At 38.0% G+C, this 24,891-nt stretch overlaps 1 protein-coding gene across 3 annotated transcripts in view; it reads right to left on the reverse strand.

Moving 5' to 3' along the window:
* LOC111146475 (metadherin) overlaps positions 1-24,891 on the reverse strand; it is a 60,345-nt gene that overhangs the window by 34,121 nt on the left and 1,333 nt on the right. For all 3 annotated transcript variants that reach the window (XM_022502031.1, XM_022502029.1, XM_022502030.1), the window contains exon 2: positions 12,973-13,074. In XM_022502031.1, coding sequence (XP_022357739.1) covers positions 12,973-13,074 — 102 coding nt within the window. The remainder of the gene's footprint in view (positions 1-12,972; positions 13,075-24,891) is intronic.

The raw sequence follows: 24,891 nt of genomic DNA on the forward strand, positions 1-24,891 counted from the left end.
GTCTATAGCAGCACTGTCCAATAGAAATATACTGCAAGTCATGCTTGTAATTTAAAATTTTCTAGCACACAGGTTAAAAAGCTAAAAGAAATAGGTAACATTAATTTTAACAATATATGTAAATCAACACTTTCAAAATACTATTTCAGAATGTAATTAATATAAAAAACTATTGGTAAGACAGCATAACAAAGAGTGCTAAATAGCCATCCATGAAAGTAGTTACTACATTGGACAGTACAGACCTACAGAAACTAACTAAAGTTAAGTTAGTTAACTTTAACTTATGAAGTGCCCCCGCTTCATTATTTTTTAATAATCTTCTAAATTCATGCATTTAATACCTTAAACCTCAAACCTGACAAACAGAGATCCATTTAAATGAAGGCCATGCTTTCTAAAACATGCCATTAATTCTTCCACCTCATCTTTTACGTAGGCAAATATTTTTGTGGAATTTTAACTAGTAAAATTTAATTTTCCTAAGCACCAGTTGTTCCTGCAATTGAATCTGATGGTTCTACTTTATTCTGGCATTTTTAACAAATGGATTCACTAAAAACACTTAAACTTAAAAAAAAAAAAAGTGGTTGTTACAGATCTTTTTAATTAACCCAGTTAAGTCTCAAAATCACTCTATAAGGGGCGCCTGGGTGGCTCAGTGGGTTAAGTCTCTGACTCAGGTCATGATCTCAGGGTCCTGGGATCGAGCCCCGCATCAGTCTCTCTGCTCAGCAGGGAGTCTGCTTCCTCCTCTCTCTCTCTGACTGCCTCTCTGCCTACTTGTGATCTCTGTCTGTCAAATAAATAAATAAAATAAAATAAAAATAAGTATTGAATCTTAAAAAAAAAAAAAAAACCTCTATGAGGCAGATGCTATTATTCCCACTTTACAGATGAGAAAAGGGAGGCACTGAGTGGTTAACTAGCCAACTCCAAGATCACATAATTATTAAGCGTCAGAGTTGGAATTTGATAAGCATGCTCCAGAACCTGGGCTGCCATGCTATTTTTCTGTTAGAAACTGCTCCTGAGCTGTTAAATTATGCAGATATGGGGACGCCTGGGTGGCTCAGTTGGTTAAGCAGCTGCCTTCGGCTCGGGTCGTGATCCCAGCGTCCTGGGATCGAGTCCCGCATCGGGCTCCTTGCTCAGCAGGGAGCCTGCTTCTCCCTCTGCCTCTGCCTGCCATTCTGTCTGCCTGCACTCGCTCTCTCTCCCTCTCTCTCTGACAAATAAATAAAATCTTAAAAAAAAAAAATTATGCAGATATGATAATTTTCACAATAGACAATTTTAATAACAAAATCACACAATGATGTAAACTTCTCAGAATACCCTTCGTTGCATGAATTTCTTCTTTTTTTTTTTTTTTTAAAGATTTTATTTATTTATTTGACAGAGCGAGAGATCACAAGTAGGCAGAGAGGCAGGCAGAGAGAGGAGGAAGCAGGCTCACTGCTGAGCAGAGAGCCCGATGCAGGGCTCGATCCCACGACCCTGAGATCATGACCTGAGCCGAAGGCAGAGGCTTAACCCACTGAGCCACCCAGGCGCCCCTTGTTGCATGAATTTCTTAAAAAAAAAAAAAAAAAAAAAAAAAAAGAGTCAGCTACTTTCTGACACATCTTATTAAAGTTCTCTTAACACTGACGGGATAGGTTAACTACAAATTTTCCCCCAAAGATCTCCTTTTTCCGTTAAGAAAATGAAGTTTTCTTAACACTGATGGGACAGGTTAACTACAAAATTTTTCCCCAAAAGATCTGCCATTTGTCATTATCAAAAAGGTCAACATGTTTGAAACACTTGAATTTTAGTAAAAGAAAAATGTGTGGCTCACTTTTTAAGTTGGTCAGCTTTATAAAAGTATTTTGACATATATAATCAATCAATCTCTTCTTTGTAGAATAAAGGATGATTCCCACCTTGCCCTTACTATAAGTTAAAGGCCTCATTTTCCAGTTTATAGTCTGGCTTTATACCTCTTTTGTCACCATAGATTTCTAGAAATAATGTAGTGAATTAATTTCATGCATGGTGCTACAACTAAAACTTCATCTCCCTACTCTCCAAATTTTATTTTTTAAATTAAATTTCAGTTCATGTGAGCTCTCCATCAGTGGCTTTTATTCAGTTTTCCACACCAAAAAATTTAAATTAAGTCATCCTTTCTTGAGAATGTATCTTTGTAGGTATTTTTTTTAAATCTTCAGTTGCTCACAGAAGTAGTTCTTTATGCATTTCATTATTGAAATAGAATATACCAAGTTCCCCAAGTGTAATGTCAGAATCATCTGTACATTTTTCCAATTTGCAATTTGCTCTGCTACTGATTTACTTAATTCATCAGCAACATTTTTACGCTGCACCCAACAGTATATGCTGATGAAAGAATGTGTTCTGGTTGACTGTCATACTGTTTTCTACGAATTTTACCATGGCAGAAAGAACAAGTGTTTCCCCACATACGTCTTTCCCCCTTTAAATCAGAAACCTCAAGAGTGGCTTCTAAGCATTCCTAACTATATTTAGTAAAATTCTGTCCTGCTGGGTACTGAATAAACAATCATCTTTTTAAAAAACTGCAGAGGGATGCCTGGGTGGCTCAGTCGGTTAAGCGGCTGACTTCAGCTCAGGTCATGATCCCAGCGTCCTGGGATCGAGTCCCACATTGGGCCCCTTGTTCAGCAGGGAGCCTGCTTCTTCCGCTGCCTCTGCCTGACACTCTGCCTGCTTGTGCTTGCTTGCTCTGACAAATAAATAAACAAATAAATAAATCTTAAAAATAAATAAACTGCAGAGGCCAATCTTCACATTTGGAATGCTTAGATATCCTGCTGATTGAGACAGTTTCAGAATATAATTAGCTAAAATCTCAAGTCACAGTATAATTGGTCAAGGTTTCTATTTCAAAAATCTTCCTTGATGATTTCAATTTTTTGTGACCAATTTCTTATCAGGTCTGATTAAATCATCTTAACCTCATGATGATGTGGTTGACAGAGGTCTTAGTAGGAATAGCAGTGCCCATTTTATCTAATTGTTTATTTGCATTATCATCAACTACAATCTGTAGCTTCTTTGCAGCCTGTTCACTGAAGGTTAGTCTAGTTTAAGCTGGGTAACACAATCAAGAAACCCACAGAGTTGAGCACCTATCAACTGCAATCCGTCAAAATATGTTATGAGAAAAGAACCAATGAGGGCAGTCTTTCTTTTTTTTTTTTTTAAGATTTTATTTATTTATTTGACAGACAGAGATCACAAGTAGGCAGAGAGGCAGGCAGAGAGAGAGGAAGGGAAGCAGGCTCCCTGCTGAGCAGAGAGCCTGATGCGGGACTCGATCCTAGGACCCTGGGATCATGACCTGAGCTGAAGGCAGCGGCTTAACCCACTGAGTCACCCAGGCGCCCGAGGGCAGTCTTTCCATTGCAGCTTCCCGTTCTCAGGATCTGGCCCACATAGCATCTTACTACCCTCTAAAATATTCCAAATGAGGATGTCAATGACTAGCCATATATTGATACAAATAAAGCTTAATTTGTTTTAATAAAAAACTAAGTAGAAATAGAAAGTCTAATATTTTCTTCCTTTATCCCAATGGCTTTTCCTGTGTATTTCACTTTGGAGACAGTGGTCTTAAAAAGCACATGTTGAAGTAGTTCTAGGACTACAAGTAATATGCTTCTGAATTTACAGAACTTAAAATACCAAAAAATTACAGGCTGCTTATAAAAAAAAAGACAAAAAAAAATGACTTCCATAAATAAGCTCATCCTGTACCTTTACCTTCCTGACATGGACGAATATTTTTAGTACAACACCCAAAGTAAGTGATAAAACTTATTAGAGCAGCAAAAGGTATATGTTGGCAGCAAAAGAAGATCTACTGAAATGGCTAACTGCTTCTTAGCAGATTTTAAGGAATTGTGAAGTATTTAAAAAAAAAAAAAAAAAGCAGAGGAGTGTTCAATTCAACTCAACTTAGGGAGTCTAATTTAATATTTGTACGGAGACAAAAACTATTATTAAGAGAGATACTGTACAAATTTTAGCTTATAAGATACTTTATTTTGCAATTAATTCTTTACACCGAGGTAGGAAGCCAGATTCTAAATGTAATCCTTACTCAATTTCTTAATTGTCTGGAAAATACTGGTCCTTAAAATTTTGGTGAACTGACATAACATAACATAAAAGCCCTATAATTATCTAAAGCCACAGTTGACAAAGTCAGGACTGATAAAGGAAATGAAGCCTGAAAAAGAGAAATGCTGAGTATTTCCTAAAGGTTATAAGTGGATACTATGATGCTTTTTTGTCTGTGGACGAGTGGCTAGTATGTAAGATTTTCCACTAATTCGGGGTGCCTGGGTGGCTCAGTCGTTAAGTGTCTGCCTTCAGCTCAGGTCATGATCCCAGGATCCTGGGGTCCAGCCCCGCATCTGGCTTCCTGCTCACCGGGAAACCTGCTTCTCCTTCTCCCACTCCCCTTGCTTGTGTTCCCTCTCTCCCTGTGTCTCTGTCAAATAAATAAATAAAATCTTAAAAAAAAAAAAAAAAAAAAAAGCTTTTCCACTAATTCATGGCAAAAACTATTCTGTTTTCCGAGATTTTTGTTTTTTCTCTTTCCACCGTGTCAAAACTGCCTTTTTTTTTTTTGCGGGGGGGAGGTGGTGGTGGTGGTAATGGTGACAGTGGTTTTATTTTTTATTTATTTTTTTTAAAAGGGTGTGATTTTTCTAACATCTCTACAACATAAACTGATAGAACTTTTTTTTAAAAAAGATTTTATTTATTATTTATTTGACAGACAGAGCAGAGAGCCCAATGCGGGGCTTGATCCCAATACTCTGAAATCATGACCTGAACCGAAGGCAGAGGCTTTAACCCACTGAGCCACCCAGGCGCCCCGGTGACAGTGTTTTTAAAAATGTACATACCTGACAAAATTAAAAACCTCTTAGTTGGTGAAATTTGTTTTGAAAACTTCAAACAACTGCCACTTGAAAAATCTGAAAACTACTGCTTCAGATCAGTTTCATCCACTTTCTGCCTAAGCAAATATGGCAACTCCCTATTTTACATCGCTCCGTGTTTAGCACTATTTATTTTTCTCAGTTGTCTCAAACATATAAATAAGCTGGGCATGGTTAAATGGCAAAGTGGATGGTCCAAAGAGCTTATTATTTACATTTTTCTATACCAGCAATTCTTTTTTTTTTTTTTTTAAAGATTTTATTTATTTATTTGACAGAGATCACAAGTAGGCAGAGCAGCAGGTAGAGAGAGAGGGGGGAAGCAGGCTCCCCACCGAGCAGAGAGCCAGATTCGGGCTCCATCCCAGGACCCTGGGATCATGACCTGAGCTGAAGACAAAGGCTTTAACCCACTGAACCACTCAGGTGCCCCTATACCAGCAATTCTTAATCTAACTTGGTGACACAATATAAGGATGAGATTAATTGCAGAAAGTGTCACCAACCTTTTTAAAAGTGGAGAGAATTGCAACTGATGTTCCCCCTTTCCTGGTGGTGGTGGTGGCAGAGACAGTGTAATTTAAACTAGAGCCAAGACTATTTTACTCACTACTATTCTGATGCATTTTCCTGAACGCAAGGAATAAACAGGATTGCAGGTGCAGGGAAGTGCCCACACTTACATTTTACCTCTTTCTCCTTACCCTGATTAGTTATATCTTCTTTCACAGCACTTATCACCATCTGGCATGAAATAATATATTTGCTTGTTTTTAACTGTCCCCTTGCCCCATTTTATCCTGTTCTATTGACCGTTATATTCCTAATGCCTAGAATAATGTACCTTGCAGACAAAAGGTATTCAATTAATAGTTGGTTAATCAATGGAAGAGCCTCAAAGTAGACTGGATTACTTATGGCCCTGTCTGCCCAACTTTCACTGTCCCCAGAATAAAACCTCTGGGCTATTATATCTGTACACTTGATTCCATCATCCAAGCCATTAAATTATTTAAATATGTTTAGTGTGAGCTTATGAATTATGGCACACCACACAAGTTGTATGGCTATCAACCCAGAAACTTAAAAAGAAAATTACAAGAAGTCTTTCTTAACTCTTTTATCTATACCAAACTCTTTCCCAGATGTGGGCCTCATATTTCCAATAGCCTAATAAATTAATTCCACTTGGAGACCCCATTTTCACAACAATCTTATTACGTTTAAAACAAATTCACTGGGGCACCTGGGTGGCTCAGTGGGTTAAAGCCTCTGCCTGGGTCATGATCCCAGGGTCTCTGCCTACTTGTGACCTTTGTCTGTCAAATAAATAAATAAAATCTTTAAAAAACAAACAAAAACCCAAAAAACCAAATTCATTATTTTATTGTATTTCAATCCCCTCTTGCTTCATACAACTAGAGCATCATGAAAGAATGATGGGCTAGTGTGAAAGTCCTGGTTCTGATCTCATTTCTGCTATTCGTCAGAGTTTAGACAAAAAATTTCTGCTATTTGTCAGAGTTTAGTAGGAGAAGTGAGGTTTCTCTGGTAATATATTCCCTCTTTTACAGAAAATACTGTGGTCACCTTAAAGGGGACACTGAAAACTAATTCCTTGGATGGGAACCCAAGACTCGAAGCTATAGATTTTTTTTTTTAATAATTTTTTTTTTTAAAAGATTTTATTTATTTGTCAGAGAGAGAGAGGGAGAGAGAGCGAGTGCAGGCAGACAGAATGGCAGGCAGAGGCAGAGGGAGAAGCAGGCTCCCTGCTGAGCAAGGAGCCCAATGCGGGACTCGATCCCAGGACGCTGGGATCATGACCTGAGCCGAAGGCAGCTGCTTAACCAACTGAGCCACCCAGGCGTCCTGAAGCTATAGATTTTGTGGCCCAAGGAGCCTGAAAGGTCAAGAGTCCAAGACCTATACAATCAGACTCAAAGCATTCCAGATAACGAAACATTTTAATGAACCCAAAAGACTATATTAGGAGTTTAAAACAGGGTTTCAGGGGCGCCTGAGTGGCTCAGTGGTTAAGGCCTCTGCCTTAGGCTTGGGTCATGATCCCGGGGTCCTGGGATCGAGCCCCGCATCGGGCTCTCTGCTCAGCGGGGAGCCTGCTTCCTCCTCTCTCTCTCTGCCTGCCTCTCCGCCTACTTGTGATTTCTGTCTGTCAAATAAATAAATAAAATCTTTAAAAAAAACAAAAAAAACAAAAAAAAACAGGGTTTCAGTAAAAAAAAAGTCAGGGAGTAAACATTTTAGGCTCTGCAGACTATAAGGCCTCTGTTACAACCACTAAACTTTGCTGCTGGGAGTACAAAAGCAGCTACAGACAATAAATAAGTAAATAAATATGGGTGCATGTTCCAATAAACTTTCAAAAATAGGCAGAGAGCTAGACATGGCAAATAGGTCATGTTTTGCCAATCCCTGTTTTTGTTTTTTTTTTTTAAAGATTTTATTTATTTATTTGACAGAGAGAGATCACAAGCAGGCAGAGAGGCAGTCAGAGAGAGAGGAGGAAGCAGGCTCCCCGCTGAGCAAAGAGCCCGATGCGGGGCTTGATCCCAGGACCCTGAGATCATGACCTGAGCCGAAGGCAGCGGCCTAACCCACTGAGCCACCCAGGCACCCCCAATCCCTGGTTTTAAATTAGTTTCTAAGATGTATTATGGAAGGTAAAACACAAATGTATGTAAGCTCACTGGGCATGCTGGTGTTCTCTGTTTTGCTAAGAGCTGCTATACCTACACTTGTTTAAAATCTATGATGCCTTGGAACAAGTTTGCCTTTGGTTCTAAACATTGATCACTCCTAGAGTAGTGGTTCTCAAACGTCTTGGATATAGGATACTCTTAAAACAGACTGAGGATGTCAAAGAGCCTTTGATTATGTGGATTATACCTACTGATATCTACCATATTATAAATTAAAAGTGAGATATTATTTGTATATATATTATTTCAAAACAATAATAATTACATATTGTATAATTACACCTCTACGAATAGCAAAAACATTTTAGTGAGAAGAGTGGTATGCTTTACATTTTGTAAGTATCTTTAGTGTCTGGCTTCATAAAAGACAGACTGCATACCTGCTTTTGCATTTAATTTTACTGTGTGATACACAATTTGAAGCATATGAAGACAATCTGGCTACATACACATAGAAATGTAATTGGAAAAAGAAGGATTGTCTTGAGTTTTTTCAGATAATTGCATTCTTCTTTGCTATTACACCAAAGATCTGTGGTCGACAGGGGCTGGAGCTAAGGGGAAAAGAGGGGAAAATGAGGCATGACTGGTAATGAGCAGAAGATTTCTTTTTGGGAAGAGGAAGAAGTTAAAAAACTACATGGTGAGAGCTGTACAACTCTGCAGAAACACTGAAATCTTACACTTTCAAAAAAATAAATTTTACGGTATACCCAGAATAAAGCTGTTTAACAAAAAAGAGACAAAAAACCAACGTGTGTGGGCTTAGGGAGGCTCAGGAGTAGGATGAGAGACGGGCAGGGCCTTTAGGTTATGTTCAAGGCTGCGGAGTAAGAGCAATGGGAAGTCGTGAGGAGCTTGAAGCAGAGGAAGGAAAAAATGTTACGCCAAAACTTCTCAAGTGGTAGTTTCTTAAAAACTGTTGCAACATGAAATCTGTATCAATGAGCTTTCCCATACTCTATTGGTCTATCTTGCACTTTGAATGAATCTTTTACACTTGCTTTGTAACATGCAAATGTTGGTCATTTGGAAAATAAGGGTTCAGTGAGTTACACACATCTTCTAAAATGTTAAAATATTCCATTATATACAGTATTTTTAAAAATCACATTTGTTAACATCACAACTGATCTCATCAGAAAGTCTTTAGGCACTGGGATGCTGTCAAGCTCATGGTGGCAGATACAACTTTTCCAAATTTCTAATTTTCACTTGGAAATAAATCACTGTGTCATTTGCAATAAATAATAAATGTAGTTTTCCTTGAAGTGACAGGATCATCTTGACTGTTTTTGAGAAAATGTCTGCCAATACCCAAGTCTAAATCACCATGGCCTCTCTATCAGCTCTTCCTTCAAGTTAAAATGGATGAAGTGACTAGTCCAGATTGCAGCTCAATTGTATGCGTGTTTTTCCTCAGGACAACCCTTGTTCTTCACTACAGTGTAGCACACTGTATGTATACTTCTCATTTCACCATATAAAATAATTAAAAAGCATGTGTGCAAAAGTCAAGATTTAATAAAACTAATAATGATCATTTTTACAGCTTAAGGATACTCTTAAGTGAAACTAGCATTCTTTTTCTTTTAAAAAAAAATTTTTTTTTTTTTTAATTTATTTGACAGACAGAGATCACAAGTAGGCAAAGAGGCAGGCAGAGAGGAAGGAAAGCAGGCTCCCTGCTGAGCAGAGAGCCTGACGCGGGGCTCGATCCCAGGACCCTGGGATCACGACCCGAGCCGAAAGTAGAGGCCCCAACCCACTGAGCCACCCGGGCGCCCCTCTTTTTCTTTTTAATTATGAGTGGACTGCAATAAAGAATACAGCTGCTAGTGGTTTGGTGTCACCGTCATGGTCTGTGCTAGCAATACCTGCGATTGTTTTTGTACCATTAATGCAAATTCAACACAGCAAAAAGGGCAAATAATGTCTCTATTACTATGAAAACAGTTTTGTCTTCCAGGACCCAACAAAAGGTCCCTGATACCCAGGGGTCCCTAAACCACACTTTGAGAAATGTTGCCTGCACAAAATTGAGGGATCATTGTTTATGTATTGTAATATACATATGTAATATACATATGTTTATGTATTGCTGGGCAATCCACTGAACTCTTTAATGAGCCGGATTTGAAGAAATGATTATATTCTCCTCCATCCCCAACCAAGAGTTATTCAACAGGGTTAAGAGATGTACAAATATTTGTATTATTGTAGCATCATAAAATGCAAGAGCTTATTATTACTTATAATGAGTGACACTACTATTTCAGCAGGACCCCAACTGACTTTGTCCTGAACAACCTGACGGTGACCAAATTTCACACATTTTTGTTTCTATTGTCTCTCTTACTGACAATCTTTAACCTTCTATCTTAATTCAGACCCTCATAATCACTGATGCAAGCCTGATTTGTTTTCACAAATGCTGCTGCCAGCTGAACACATCTATTTTTATCATACCCCCAGCCATCCTGACCAGTCAAACTTGTCTAGGGCTTTCCGTTGAGTATGTCTGAATATGTTCTTTTGCTCCAGCTGAAGTATGTGATTGTGTTCATTTGTTCCTCTCACCTGCCAGAAAAGGCCTCCTCACTTCCAGTTACTGAAATACCACCCCCAACCTCGAAAGTCCTATTAAGTCAATCTTTTCTAGCCGCCTCCCAAATAGGATAATCTTACTCCTCTGAATATCTGGCACTCAGAGACTTGTTACCTGCTATCTTCTCTTGTGCTTGCATTTCCTAACTAGACTGCAATCTCTCTGAGGGGTAAGTACGTCTTCCATTCTTCTTATTCCCTTCAGCATCTAGTAGCACAATGCATTCAGCCTAGCTAACGGTCCTATATGGATTCTGCTAGCGACCAGTATCAATGAAGCACTGACTTTCACAGCCGAATAAAGACCTAGAAAACTATTGTACTTTAACTTGCTTTATAGACCCAAGGTCTGTAACTCTTGTCATATATGGTTTTTAGCAATGTTTTTCTCTGTGAGGTTTACTCAAGTGACAGGGCAAGATATTCAGTATCACAGCTGAGAGGGAAATTATTCTACAGGCAAACTGTACCTCTCAAATTGCCCAAGATACGGCTCTGAGAGGAAAACAAATACACAACAATGTGTATAAAGGTTTATAAGTAGATCTACAACAAGCCTCTTACAAAAAAATAGAAAGTCTTAAAAAATATATTTAAAACACACAAAAACATACACAGTGCAAGAGCATAAAAAATGAACTGAAATGAGGTCTCTTGGACTGAAACAAGTTAAAAAGCATAAATTCCAAGATGCAGATGGCAAAAAGAAACACTAGCCATGAGTTGCGGCATTTACTACCGTGCAAAAAGTCAAATCAAAAAGGCAGCAAACCAAAGGCAGAAGCTCTGTCCTGAAAAAAGCAACAGCAACTGAAAGGAGGCGGTATCGTCAAGTGATTCACAAGTGCACGGGCTTTGGCACCAGAATGAGTTGGATTCAAATCCTACTTCACAAACTATGAAATGAGTGAAATTGTAAAATCCCTCTATACCTCAGAGCCCTTATCAGCCTTGCAGAGTTTATGAAAGGATCAGAAATCATACAGAGCCGTAAAAAGCACAGACTTTGAAGTCAGATGGGTGGAGGACAGAACTATTTTTAGTAGCTTTGGTAAGTTATGCCTCAGGTTTCTTATTTGTAAGATAGGTATAATACCACCTCCTCAGTGCTCTTGTGAGCATAAAGTAGCTTTATATATAAATTTTCTGTAAGTCTTAAAAGTACACCCAGTGGTTACTCAGTAACTTGTCTCTACTAGATACATGTAAATATACTCACACACATACCTCACCTTGCATAGTGCCTGCCATATTAAAGATACTTAACAAACATCCATTACTATAATTATTTTCTATCACTAATTTCAGAATGATTATAAACTCTAAACTGTACTTTTACATCCTCATACACCCAGTCTATATTTGATTCATCAATCAGAAATGGATTATAGTTCATCTATCATTCTAACTACAAATTTTTCAGGATAATTCAGGAACTAGAAGCAAGAACAAGCATAAAATGTAGTAGAGAGAAAACCCAGAAATAAAGAAACTTTAGATGGAAGAAGTATAAATCCATATTAGACATATGAACTACTCATTCTGTAAATTCACAATCCTGAAATTGTATCCTTATTTGCTAATATAAGTCACTTAAACTATTTATTTTTCGGCCAAAGGCAAAATCAGGCATAAATTTAACTCTTTTCTACAACTATCCTTCATTTTGAGCCATCCTACCTGCAGCTAGCGTGGCCCTAGACCAATTGTATTGGGTTAAAGGGGATAATTGCAGTTTTTTAGACATTTTGAAACTGCAAGCATTAAGAAACTGTAGCAACCATTTCATACTACTATTCTGGAGGACTGGAATGTTGCATGCTAATTCCTAGAAACCATTTACCTACCTCTGGTTATTTTTTGTTTTGTCTTTTCTTGAAAAGGAGTTATGCAGGTGTAGGGTTTTAAAAGGGGAAGGGGGTGGGCAAGTAATTAATATACCAAAAGGACTTAAACCAAAGTTCCTTTCCCATAGCAGAACAACCCACTGTTAACAGTTTTTTACATTTTGCCTACTTGCAAACTAAACTGAGTCAAATAAAAACTGGGTCAGTTCTAACACTGAAAACTGAAAACTGAATAAAATCCCAGGAATGTACCATTTATGGGGTATGATAGGTTGTCTTATTTGAAAACTTAAGAGTGCACATCTAAACCTTTTAATAATTATAATAACAATGAATATAGAACATTCTCCTTTGTTAAACAAAGTCAAACTGCCTAATAAGAATTATATCTCCATCAGAACAGAAATTTGTTTCAACCCTTAACACCACAGAACATTTTGGTAAGCTCTTCATGTTAGAAGTGCACTGTTAACAAAGATAACACAATTCGGTTTTCAAATAAGAGGGATGTTACATACCTGGAATCTTACTCATAAAAGATGTTCAACTCATGAGTAAATTATTTTGGCAAAATGAATTTAATAATGCCACAGCATGTTTAAAATACTTGGTGATATCCTTCCTTTTAAAAGTAAAAAAATAAAACAACTTACTTAGACCTGCACCACCTATCTGCTATGACAAATTCAGATCTTCAGTTGTCCTTAAATGGGGAGTATACGTACACTTTTGTGAAACAGAAAATCATCATTTTTATATGTTACTCTCCTTATTAAGAGCTTTGCATATAGTTTCATATGTTCCCAAGCTTACCTTTTCATTTTTCTTATCTGTCTCTAAGGGCTGCTTTGTTGTAATACTTCGAGGAGTTTGGACAACTTCCTCGTCAGCCACTTCAACAGTCCGTCCATTAGGCTGCACAGGCAACAGAAAGAATTTTGTTATCAAACTACTCGATAGGTCAAACCAAAGATTTATACTCAGAAAACAGAATATATTACAATCAAATTCTACCCTGACCCAAATCTAAAAGGTTTCTGTATAGCCATGTTATCTAAGACCTGGCCTACTATTCAGAGTAACTGTGTTTCATAATATAATTAATAATGAACCTACAAATAAAACTCTGTACCACAATATATTTTCTGTCCAACAAAAAATAATGGACTGAAAGCAGGAAAACAGGGGACTAAACCGTATTTGCACTCTGCCAATTAGTTACATCATCTCCGAATGTTTCAGTCATTGTCTTTGAATCTTATCTCTACATATATAGAATGACAGATCTGATCTACTCAAAATTCGGCACTTTGTCAGTAAAGGGACAGGAAATATTTTAGGCTTTGTGGGCCATACTGTCTCTGCTGCAATTACAAAACTCTGCTACTGTAGTACAAAGGCAGACATAGATGAATAAATGAATGAGTTTGGCTGTGTTCCAATAAAGCTTTATTTATAAAACACAGATAGAGGACCAGATCCGGTCCATGGACCATAGTTTGTTGGCCTCTGTATTAGATTATCTCTAATGTCCTTGTAATTCTAATTACTGTAATTATCTAATGGATCTACTATTCTGGGGTTAAGAAATTTACCAGTCCACTGCTACAGTTTAAGAAAGGCTACCTCAGCTTTGACACTCCTCTAAAATAATGATAGTTCTTAGAGGTGCCCATGAGTAAGATTAAGTCTGTGAATTCCAAATCTGGCTTTTAATTAGAGTCACTCATTTTGGGGGTTAAACCCCACCTACCTCCCCAAAAAACACTTCTGAGCTCTATCACCAGAAATATATTTAGAATGGGGTCCAGGCATCTGTATTCTAACCTATTCTTCATGGATCCTACTACTTCTTTTTACTTAGCTAGTCTCCTCATATTCCAACACAGTGAGTTAGTAAATCAATATACATTCGTTTCAGTTGCCTTATTTCCCATTCTTACAGAACAGACTTCCACCAACCAGATTACTCACTATAGCTGAGCCAAACTCAAGAAAACAATATGAATATTTAATTTTCTACAACTTGACTTTCCCTGAGTTTGTTCAAAATTATCAGGGACATACAGTTAGAGAAAGAGACCATTAATATTCTAAAACCCAATTTGTAGGCTTCCCAAAGATTTATGGCAGAAAAACCGAAACAAAAGCTGTCTTTTAGCTGATGAAATTTCCAATTAATCCCAATTTAATCAGCTGGCTCTTAAGCAACTTATTGAAGTCAGATGCCAAAACCAGGTCTCCTCATTCTTCATTCAGTTTTCTTTCTCCTGTGCTGTTTTGTCACTTTCCTGCTGCATCCTCTAATCTGCCTTCCTGTGTATGTATATGTGTATGTTTGGGGTGGAGGGGCAGGGGTACTACAAAGAGAAAGGTAAGAAAACCCTGAAAGGAATTTGGACTTAGAGCCATAACAACAACAGGAATAGGGGCACCTGGGTGGCTCAGTGGGTTAAAGCTTCTGTCTTCAGCTCAGGTCATGATCGCAGGGTCCATCGGGCTCTCTGCTTAGCAGGGAGCCTGCTTCCCCTCTCCTCTCTCTGCCTGCCTCTCTGCCTACTTGTGATTTCTGTCTGTCAAATAAATAAAATCTTAAAAAAACAAAACAAAACAGGAATATAAAACTGTTTAATTCTACTTTCTAATATCACCGTCTTACTTGTCAATTCTCATATGCTAGTTCTTAGTTCATACTATCCTCTTTAGCCAGACCTTTTCTGATTTCCCATGGTTGGCTTTACCTTTCTATACAAGCCTTAGGCCACCTGAGCCATCCTGCAGCTCCAACTCCAGTTTCCCACCTCTAACAGGCAGCTCGCAAGCTTACATTTCTCAACACTTCACTTGACTAATCCCTCCAGGAAACTTTCCATCATAGTCACTCAGACAGCACTTCCATTTTACTCATGTAAATTACTACATTAACTCATTTTAGCTTATCTATTAACTGCTAAAAGGTGAGAAATTAAGTGGTTAAAAGTACCTAAAAAGTTCAATGCAATTGCTTTGAGACCAACTGCAAACATTGCTGATACAGCTTCCCAAATGAAAGATGAAACAACCTTTTCTTTTAATCAACTAGGAAGTCTGAAGTCCTGTGTCAGTGACTTAAAAAGAGAACACCCAGTTTCCATTTCATGGACTCTGAAATGACCACCATGCAGAGAAGTTGGTCCCACAAGGCAGACCTGTGCCAATTTTACTTCCTTCTTTGCAACAGAATAAACTTCAGCAATGGTTGTGACTGTAGCTGTTCCTCTGTCTATGCAGATTTCCCAATGTTACACTAACCCTCGGGCTTTAAATAGCTCTCGCTACTACCAGGAGCAACAACTCCCCCAAAATGCCTGATATTATGAAACAATAAGCCTCCTTTCCCAAGAATAAAGTCAAAGAGCTCTTGGGCAGCAGGAGAAAAGGATACACTATGGTGGCTATGCCTCTTCTACCCATCAGAAACACTAATCTGTCCTCAAAGGCCACATCCTGGAAAATCATTAACCGTATTTAAATCAGCAAATCCAGGAACGGAAGCATATCATGTAAATCTGCTCACATGAAAAGTAACTAACTGCAAACCAACACTTTAAATACAACCTGACTGCCAATCTGGGTTTTACACAAAAGTATTATCTTCTTTCATCACGAAGCCTTAATATATATGGTGTGTTTCCACAGATTAGCAACTACATGGGCCTCTTATTGCATGCTAGTATAAAATTTTCTAGAACACTCTGAGGGTTCCTTCCAGGGCCAACCAAGGTTAATTTCATATATAGCATACAATCTATATTTTAAATTAGATAAGAACATCCTCCAAATCTGATGAAAATCAACCAGTAACAGAAGAATGACATAATCATTTCTTATACGGATAAACTCCGTGCAGGCATCGCTGTGTCTGCCTTATTATTATATATTCCCCAACTCCCACGCCAGATTCTTTCAAAAAGAACATTGTGTGTGTGTGTGTGTGTGTTGGAAAGGGTGGTGATAAACCAGAATGAAAATACCTAGCTGACAAGAAAATAAAATGCAGAAGGGGGACACATAGAGGAATAGGGTCTCTTATTTAATAATGCCTGATTTAAAGGAAAGAAAATTCTTCATGTCAGTCAACCTTCAAATTATTAAGTCCATACAATTCCATAAACATTTATTAAGTACTTAAGTACTAGGCACTGGGCTAGGGACCTCAGGAACAAGGACAAATGAAAGGAATTTGCCCTCTAGGCGTGTTGAAGTTCACAATAAGAAGATATGCTGAACAGATAGCTACGCCATTTGAGCAGCCTGCACATATTTGTGGAACTGATTCTAAATTGCAAAAGAATCTACCTCTAAGAGAAAGCATATATGAAGTTTAACATCTGACTTTTTAAAAGGAAATCATTTAGAATCCCATTTTCACTTAGCTATGTAAATTTTATTTCCAGATATAAAATATAAAAACCATGACTTCACATGGAAACGCCTTAAGTTTAGAAACTAGAAGGGCAGTCTACCAACTACAAAAAAAAAAAAAAAAAAAAAAAAGAGAGAGAATATGAAAAGACCATGGGCTTTGGAACTGGACAAAACTGAGATCAAGACTTGACTTCTGCATTTACTCCTTGTGGTTATAAGCATTTTCCTTGACTTAACACTGGATTTCATCATCTGTAATATTTAAAAAAAAAGTATGTACTTGTCTTATACAAGTTTCTTATTAAAATGACAATAAAGGAGAGAACACGGCTATGATGGCTCAAATCCCCATCCCCATGTTCTAGCATTCAGGTCACTTTTCAAACCAGCGAGCTCAAAATAAATGTTAGGTCTTGGTGGTTAAGAGGGCCAACAAACAGTACACGTGCTCAGTACTCCAGACACAAATTCTTTTGGGAAGTTAACAGAATACAAATGATAAGTAAATGTATCCTCTCAGAGGTCAGAAATAGTCCAGACTTGCTCTAGAGACAGCAATGTAATATTATCTTTTAAAAAAAACAAAAAAACTGCTTATAGTTTCAGCATTTTCTAAGAGAAGAAAATTGTATCATATTCACTTATTTCATTCACTCAACATCCAGTAAGTGAACACAGTAGAGTAATCTGCGGAGCCCTTAAAACCTTGAAACAAAGGTAAGTGAGGTCCAATCGCCGCCTTCAAGAAGCTCAGAACCTCGCAAAGGAAGAAGGTAACATCACATGTTAAAACACAAGACAAAAGGTATACTCTACCCCCTTCTCCCTACCCCTCTAACCCCACCTGTTAAAGGCAAACAGTATGGGTTTTAAAGGCAAGCTGAAACCAGAGTTCAATTCTCAAATGTGTGTCACCCTAGAGAAGTTACTACTTCACTGGAATTTCAATTTTCTTGGCTTAAAGTTATACTGAACATACAAGAAGTGTAAGTGTATATATTACACCCTTCCTAAAGAAGATAAAAGGCAAGATGTTACAGAAATTCAAGGTGCATCATCTTTAGCTGATAGATTAGACTATAATATAGCCTGACAATAACTGGTAATTTCCAAGTATGTGCCATGTGCCAAGTACCTTGCCAGATGCTTTATACACATCAACTTATCTGATGAACAAGACCTTGCCTCAGTCAGTTTTAGTCTGAAGAGTTCTGACAGAAATTCATGATAGAACAATTCCTTGTCATTTATTTGAAAGCACGAATTTTGTGTCTTTCCTCGGCCTAATGTGAATATATCAATCACATACACTAAATACACAATAAACTACAGCTTCAAGTCATAGTAACTTACGAAATTATTTTTAAATTCAACTCCAGGGCACCTGGGTGGCTCAGTGGGTTAAGCCTCTGCCTTCAGCTCAGGTCATGGTCTCAGGGTCCTGGGATCGAGTCCCGCATCGGGCTCTCTGCTTGGCAGGGAGCATGCTTCCTCTTCTCTCCCTCTCTGCCTGCCTCTCTGCCTACTTGTGATCTCTCTCTGTCAAATAAATAAATAAAATCTTTAAAATAAATAAATAAATAAATAAATAAATTCAACTCCAATTTTAAACTCTTAATAACTGAGAGTTTATATATCCTGAGATATTTCCTTTAGTGGTAAAGATTCTTTTTGCCTTCTAAACAGCTAGCCAAAGACTCAACTCTTTTCAGGGATTCCAGATTACCTGTTGACTGCAGAAGGGATGCTCAGAGCTACTTTCATAGGAGAGATGATTCTCCATACCTGTCACCTGGCCAAATTATACTAAGAGGATTTCTGAAGAATTCAATACAGTATTACTGGTTTCTGAGGTTTGACTTCTGATGGGTGCTCAGGTAAGAACTATACATGATACAGCACACAGCCATGTACTTTCTCAGAGCTTGCTGGATGCCCTCTGGAATACCGGCATTCTGTGGCACAGTTTGAAAATGACTAGCATAGCTGGAGAGAAAAAAGTAAACTTTAAAACTGGTCAAGTAACACCAATTTCTCACTTAGAGTTCTTGAGTTTGCCTGAATAATAATAATTTAAAGATACTGTCAAAGCTTTCATGAACTTGAGAAGTATGGCATTAATCAGTAATGCCCAAATGCAAAAGAAACCCCAAGTGTTCAGAGGGTTTATTGCTGCTCTCGGTATCTAAGATAAGCAGAACTATTAAAGGTCTTTTCTACTAGGCCTCTGGGAGGATAAAATGACAAGATGAAAAAGCCCTGTCATACAACCAAGCAAATGGAGCCAAAATTCTGGAACTTCGGTAAAAGTCGTTAAAATTTTCTGTACAAACTTCTGATTCTAAAAGTAAATTTTAAAAGAAATACACAGAGTTGTAATTCACTGGGAAAACTGGATTTGTTCTCTGAATGCAAACATGCTAGGAAAACCTGAGAGGTACAGCAGAAATAACAGTTGAGTTTGTAGACTAATGATCAGGATACTGTTCAGCCTTTGAAACTCCTTTGCTCTATCACCTCGAATAAGTTATTTAATCGTTATGAATCTCAAGATTCCTTTTCTGTACAATAGGGAATATTTGTTTTAACTATGACTCGAGATTTTTTTCATTGAATGATAATTTTTATTTACTCATTTTCAAATGACTATTCTTTTAGTATTTAGAACTAAGGGGACTAGTGAACAGAGGTAAAAAGAAAATCCTATAATGTAGGTGGCAAGTGATATAATTTACCTTTACTAATACCTGGGGGTTGATATAGCAAAACCACTACTTAAAAATAAAAAAAAGTTGGGGCGCCTGGGTGGCTCAGTGGGTTAAAGCCTCTGCCTTCGGCTCAGGTCATGATCTCAGCGTCCTGGGATCGAGCACCGCATCAGGCTCTCTGCTCGGCAGGGAGCCTGCTTCCTCTTCTCTTTGCCTGTCTCTCTGCCTACTTGTGATCTGTCTCTGCCAAAGAAATAAATAAAATCTTAAAAAAAAAAAAAAATTAAAAAAAGTAATTCTGTTAGAGTATCTTAAAAGATTAATTTATTTAGCCAAATAAACTATCCAATTAAACTGTGAGATATCATTATAGTTACTCTGTTCAGAATTCAGTTCAACAAATAATTATTAAAGGCCCTTACATGTGCTGGGCACTGTTTGCCACTGCATTTCGAAGCCAGCGAGGCTTTCCCCTACTGGAGGCAGGGGATCCCCCCCAAAAATTACTGGGTAAGTAAATAATATACAAACTGTGATACTTAAACAATTAAAAAAATACCCACATATCAAAAATTGAGACAGAAAATAGAACGGGATGCCTATGTCAAATAGGGTGATCAGAAAATGATTATCTAGGAAGGTGAGTTTTAAGGTAAGATCTACGGGCTGATTAGAATAGTGGGGGAAAAGATTACTACAGAAGTGTTAATAATAGTTCACGTACAGGCACTGGGTTGTGAAGGAATTTGAGGAACTGAAAAAAGATCACTATAGCTAGAGGTAATAATGAGAGGAAATTAACTCAAAATCAACTTAGAAAGAAACGCAGGTGCTGGGCCACATATGAAAGAAGTTGAGGTTTAAAATGCAAAAGCCGGGCGCCTGGGTGGCTCAGTGGGTTAAGCCGCTGCCTTCGGCTCAGGTCATGATCTCGGGGTCCTGGGATCGAGTCCCGCATCGGGCTCACTGCTCAGCAGGGAGCCTGCTTCTCTCTCTCTCTCTCTCTCTCTGCCTGCCTCTCTGTCTACTTGTGATCTCTCTCTGTCAAATAAATAAATAAAATCTTTAAAAAAAAAAAAATGCAAAAGCCCCTGAAGTGTTAGTTTTAGATAAGTGCTGGCTTTAGGACTGGAGGCAGCCTGTAGAAGCTACTGCTATAAAAGTGAACTACGGAGCCAGACAACAGAACTGAGAGTAGTCAGACTGAATACACATCTTAGGAGATAAAGTGGATGGTATTTGCTCAAAGATTAGACATAAAGTAGGGAAGATACAAGGTGAGAGAAAGGGAAGAATCGAGAATGATTCTTAGATTTGGGACTTGAATAACTGAATGGGTGGCAGAGATTTACCATTTATAGAAATGGGGAAGACTGGGAGAAAGCAAGGAATCATGAATTCTTTTGGAGATGTTAAAATTTGAGACAAATGCCAGATTTCCAACTGGAGAAGTCAAGCAGACACCTAGATATGAGGAGGTGAAAGGAAGGGTCCAATTACAGATACAGACTAGTACAAAGTTGATCCCCATTATTCAGGGATTCCATATTGGCAAGTTCACCTACTCACTAAAATTAATTTCTAATCCCAAAATCAATTTTGCTTCCCTGATCACTCATGGATGTTGCACAGAGCTGGGAAAAAAATCTCAGTTGCCCTACAGGTACATTCCTAGGCAATGCTCTGTTGTCTTTAGATATCATAATAAAATACAAAATAGAAATATAAAAAAGAGATTAACTCTACCTGGGGAGCTAGAGAAGGCTTTATAGTGGAGAGAGAACCACAGCTGGGCCTTCCTTGAAGGATAGCTGAAACCGTACAGATACAGAAAGAAAGACTTTCTAATGGAACAAAATAGTATGAATAAAGAGATACTGCAGCCTAGCTAATGGTAATCATTTGGGATAATGGTTAAGAGATAAATCTAAGATGGGGTTACTTCATGGCCACGTCATAGACTGGATTTTACTCAACATGTGATGGGGAAACAACTGACAAGGTGGGAACATGAAAGTCATGATCAGAGCTAGGCTTTAAAAGATTTAACTAGTAGGAGTGGGTAGAAAGGAAAGGCAACAAAGAGACAGGAAGCAGGAAAACCAGTTAGGATGCTGTTAGTATAGTTGAAGCAAAAGGTAATGAAGTCCAAAAGTAGGGCAATGGCAATGAAACTGGAACAGAAGTAAGAACTACAAAAGACATGGCATACTATTAGAATGATTTATTGGCTGTAGAATGATGGACCTCACAAAATTTCAGTCTGAAGAAGCAAACACAGCCATCATCCACTGTAAAAATAAAAAGATGGCTCAGATGGCTGTTTACCAGGCATAAAGAATGGGAATGAGTTGTATAAATACACTGGCAGGACATCTTACTACTTCATGCATTCCGTAATTATTTATTGAGTGTCAAGCACCATGCAAGGTTATACAGCAGCAAACAAAACACTATTCACTGAGCTTACTGATATCAACGACTGCACTACGGCAAATCTTTATGAGAAATCCTACGCTAATATAAAAATAACCTTTTCACTGAAATGAATTTTTATTGAAGTTGATCCTGGGTTATAGGCTTCCAGTTGAAATTCAAAACAATGATTGTTAAAGACCAGCTATCTGAGATCTCACATCTATCTAAAGCACTGGTCAGAATAAGTCAAGTTAAAAACATTTACTGAGGGGCGCCTGGGTGGCTCAGTGGGTTAAAGCCTTCGGCTCAGGTCATGATCCCAGAGTCCTGGGATCGAGTCCCGCATCGGGCTCTCTGCTTGGCGGGGAGCCTGCTTCCTCCTCTCTCTCTCTCTGCCTGACTCTCTGCCTACTTGTGATCTCTGTCTGTCAAATAAATAAATAAAATCTTAAAAAAAAAAAATTTACTGAGTGCCTATTTAATACTCACATTGTACTACATGTCATGGAACATACATAACAATAATTTCCAAAAATCTCAAGAAATAAGCCCAGAGAAAAGTGCCACTCCCTCCACTTTAAATAGGGCAATAAACTGCATTCATACCTTAAAAAACCTATGCCAGGACATTATTAGGGGACAAAAACCAAAGTGATATAAAAATGTCAAAAAGTCCTTATAGGAGATATTAAAGAGCTAAATAACACCTATTCCACAGATGAAAATCAGTTATTAGAAACAAATTTTAAAAACTTGACTTGCAAAATTTGGAATGGCTTCAGAGAGAACTAAAAATAATGGGATAAAATGATGAACATAAAATATTTAAGTAAATATGTAATATCTTTCACAAACCCATAGTAGTTTAGTTGGATCAGAGTAAGGTATATCCCGAAGTGTGTATCAGAATGATGTAGTAATGAAGAGACAGATTATAAGATTAAACACGATTCCATTTAGAAACCTCTCCTACTCTGTGGATCTTATGATCCTACACCAATGAGCGATTTTTAAACTAACAGCAAGGATTTTACCAAGGCAGCACGTTAAAAATGCAGATTCCCTGGACTCAGTTCCAGAGATCTTGAATTGATTAAGATCTGTTCTGGTGCTCAGGAATCCATAAATTTTAATAAACATTCTAAGTAACTCTATTGCAAGTAGTCAGAGATAACATTTTGAGGAATTCTGCAGAATTTTAACCCAAGATTCTCAATTTATACACAAGACAAGCTAAACAGAGCAAGGTTAAATGCCTTAAGTTTAGTCCCCATTCCTGCCAGGCTGACAGAGTTAAGTCCTCCTCTAATGGGCCTTTTCTGTTGCTTTAGCCTCTTCCACCACCTTGCTCCTACTCACATTCAAAGCCAGATTATATGATAAATCCATTCACAGCATCCTGGGCCCATAATGGGTCTGCACTGTTAATTTTTTCTTTCTTTTTTTTATTTTTTAGTGTATCTTTTTCCACAACTGGACTAAAAAGCTCCCTGGGGAGTAAGTAACTGAGCTTTTACTTTTGTATCCCCTTCACAATGAGACATATGAATACTGTATTCCTTTTTACTGCCTTCGATTTGCAAGCAGTATGCTGCTTTTCTCCAAGTAAATACTTAGCACAGTGCAAAGCATTTGAGTACTGCACAAATGGATACTTTCACTTTTCAATCCCTTAGAGCAGTAATTTTCTGTGGGTCATACCTTGCAATGAAATGTGAAGCCAATATGATGGGTCACAAATATCATTAAAGAAAAACAGAATGGTTTGGTATGTGTGTAGGGGAGGGTGGAGACAGGTACTACAATGTAAAATGTGTTTCTTACTGTAAGCTGCAGTCGAAAAAAGTTTGAAAACTAGAATTTTGTTAATGTTGACAAGCTTCTCACAACACCTCTAAACCATGAAGTAGGCAAAGATATTTTCTCACCCAATTAACATCCAACCATTTGATCAGTTGTCCCATTCTCCACTCCCCAAAGATTAATATTAGATTTATTTATTCACTCACTTCCCCATTCCTTAACTAAAATGAAAAAGAGAAGCATTAAGTCCTAAGTTTGAGGAGTCTTTTTCACAGGACAAGTTTCACAGAAGCCTGTTCCTTCTTCAGACAGGTCATCTGAATGTTATGATGCACTTCAGATGGGATCCCGGGGCACCTGTCTCTGCACTCAAGTCCATCTGAAATTCTAGACATCCCAAACAGGGCTTTGCAATGTTCACAACCTGCTTCATCCACACAGGGTTTAGGCTTACTAATGTATGTAGTTTTTTCAAGATCACCTTCTTTGCTTATTTTGGAGCCAAGTTCTCTGTGTCCACCAAACATTACTTTCTGGTAACCTTTGATGTGCTCAACAAATTTAATTACATATGTTCCTCAGTTCTATTTCCCCTTCTAACTTAAGGCAGACTTCATACTGACAAAGTTGTACCTTGCCCAGATTTTGTATGTATCTTACATCCTCTTAATCTGCAGACAAAATGTGATCATTTACCTAGGTCTAATAATGCACTATGACCTGTCACTTCCCCAATACTGACTTATTCTTTGTACTGGTACCAACAATACTCTCACTGCTTTAGTTCGAACTCAAATCCCACTTCTTCCAATCCCTTCAACAGAACTGGTCTCCCACATTCCAGACCCCATTAACACCACTTGCGCTCCTACAGCACCTGTCTACGTACTACAGGCATGACTTATGAATCCGTCTCCTACACTAGTCTCCAGGATTGATTCCAACTCCTGTGTGGGTACCTTCCACTCCCCAACACAGACCACAGTGCATTTCACAAAGTATGGCCTTGGTTACATTTATTGTACTGAAAGGCAAAGAACTTAATTCAGTGTATATAAAAATGGGCTAAGAGCGGTTTCTAATTCTGCACACCCTCCAAACTCTGCTCAACTATGTTTTAAAAAAACAAAACTATAAAAGATTATCATGGGGAAATGGCAATTAAAAAAAAAAAAAGAGAAAGGCATGATAAAATGGATGTGATGCTCTCATTTCCACACGTGGTCCGGTAAATGGGTGCCTAAATCTCTCTTTCAGACTGCACCATTCTGCTCTGTCATCCCCTTTTACTCTATTTCAAAACCTGAATGCGGTTTCACACCGCTGAATGTGCCTGAGCTCTCTCTCATGGGGCCATGTACCCCAAAGTATATACTGCAACCGACTCCCTCCTGCC

Source organism: Enhydra lutris, unplaced genomic scaffold (assembly GCF_002288905.1).
Source record: "Enhydra lutris kenyoni isolate GAN:26980312 unplaced genomic scaffold, ASM228890v2 scaffoldscaffold14, whole genome shotgun sequence".
Lineage (NCBI taxonomy): Eukaryota > Metazoa > Chordata > Mammalia > Carnivora > Mustelidae > Enhydra > Enhydra lutris.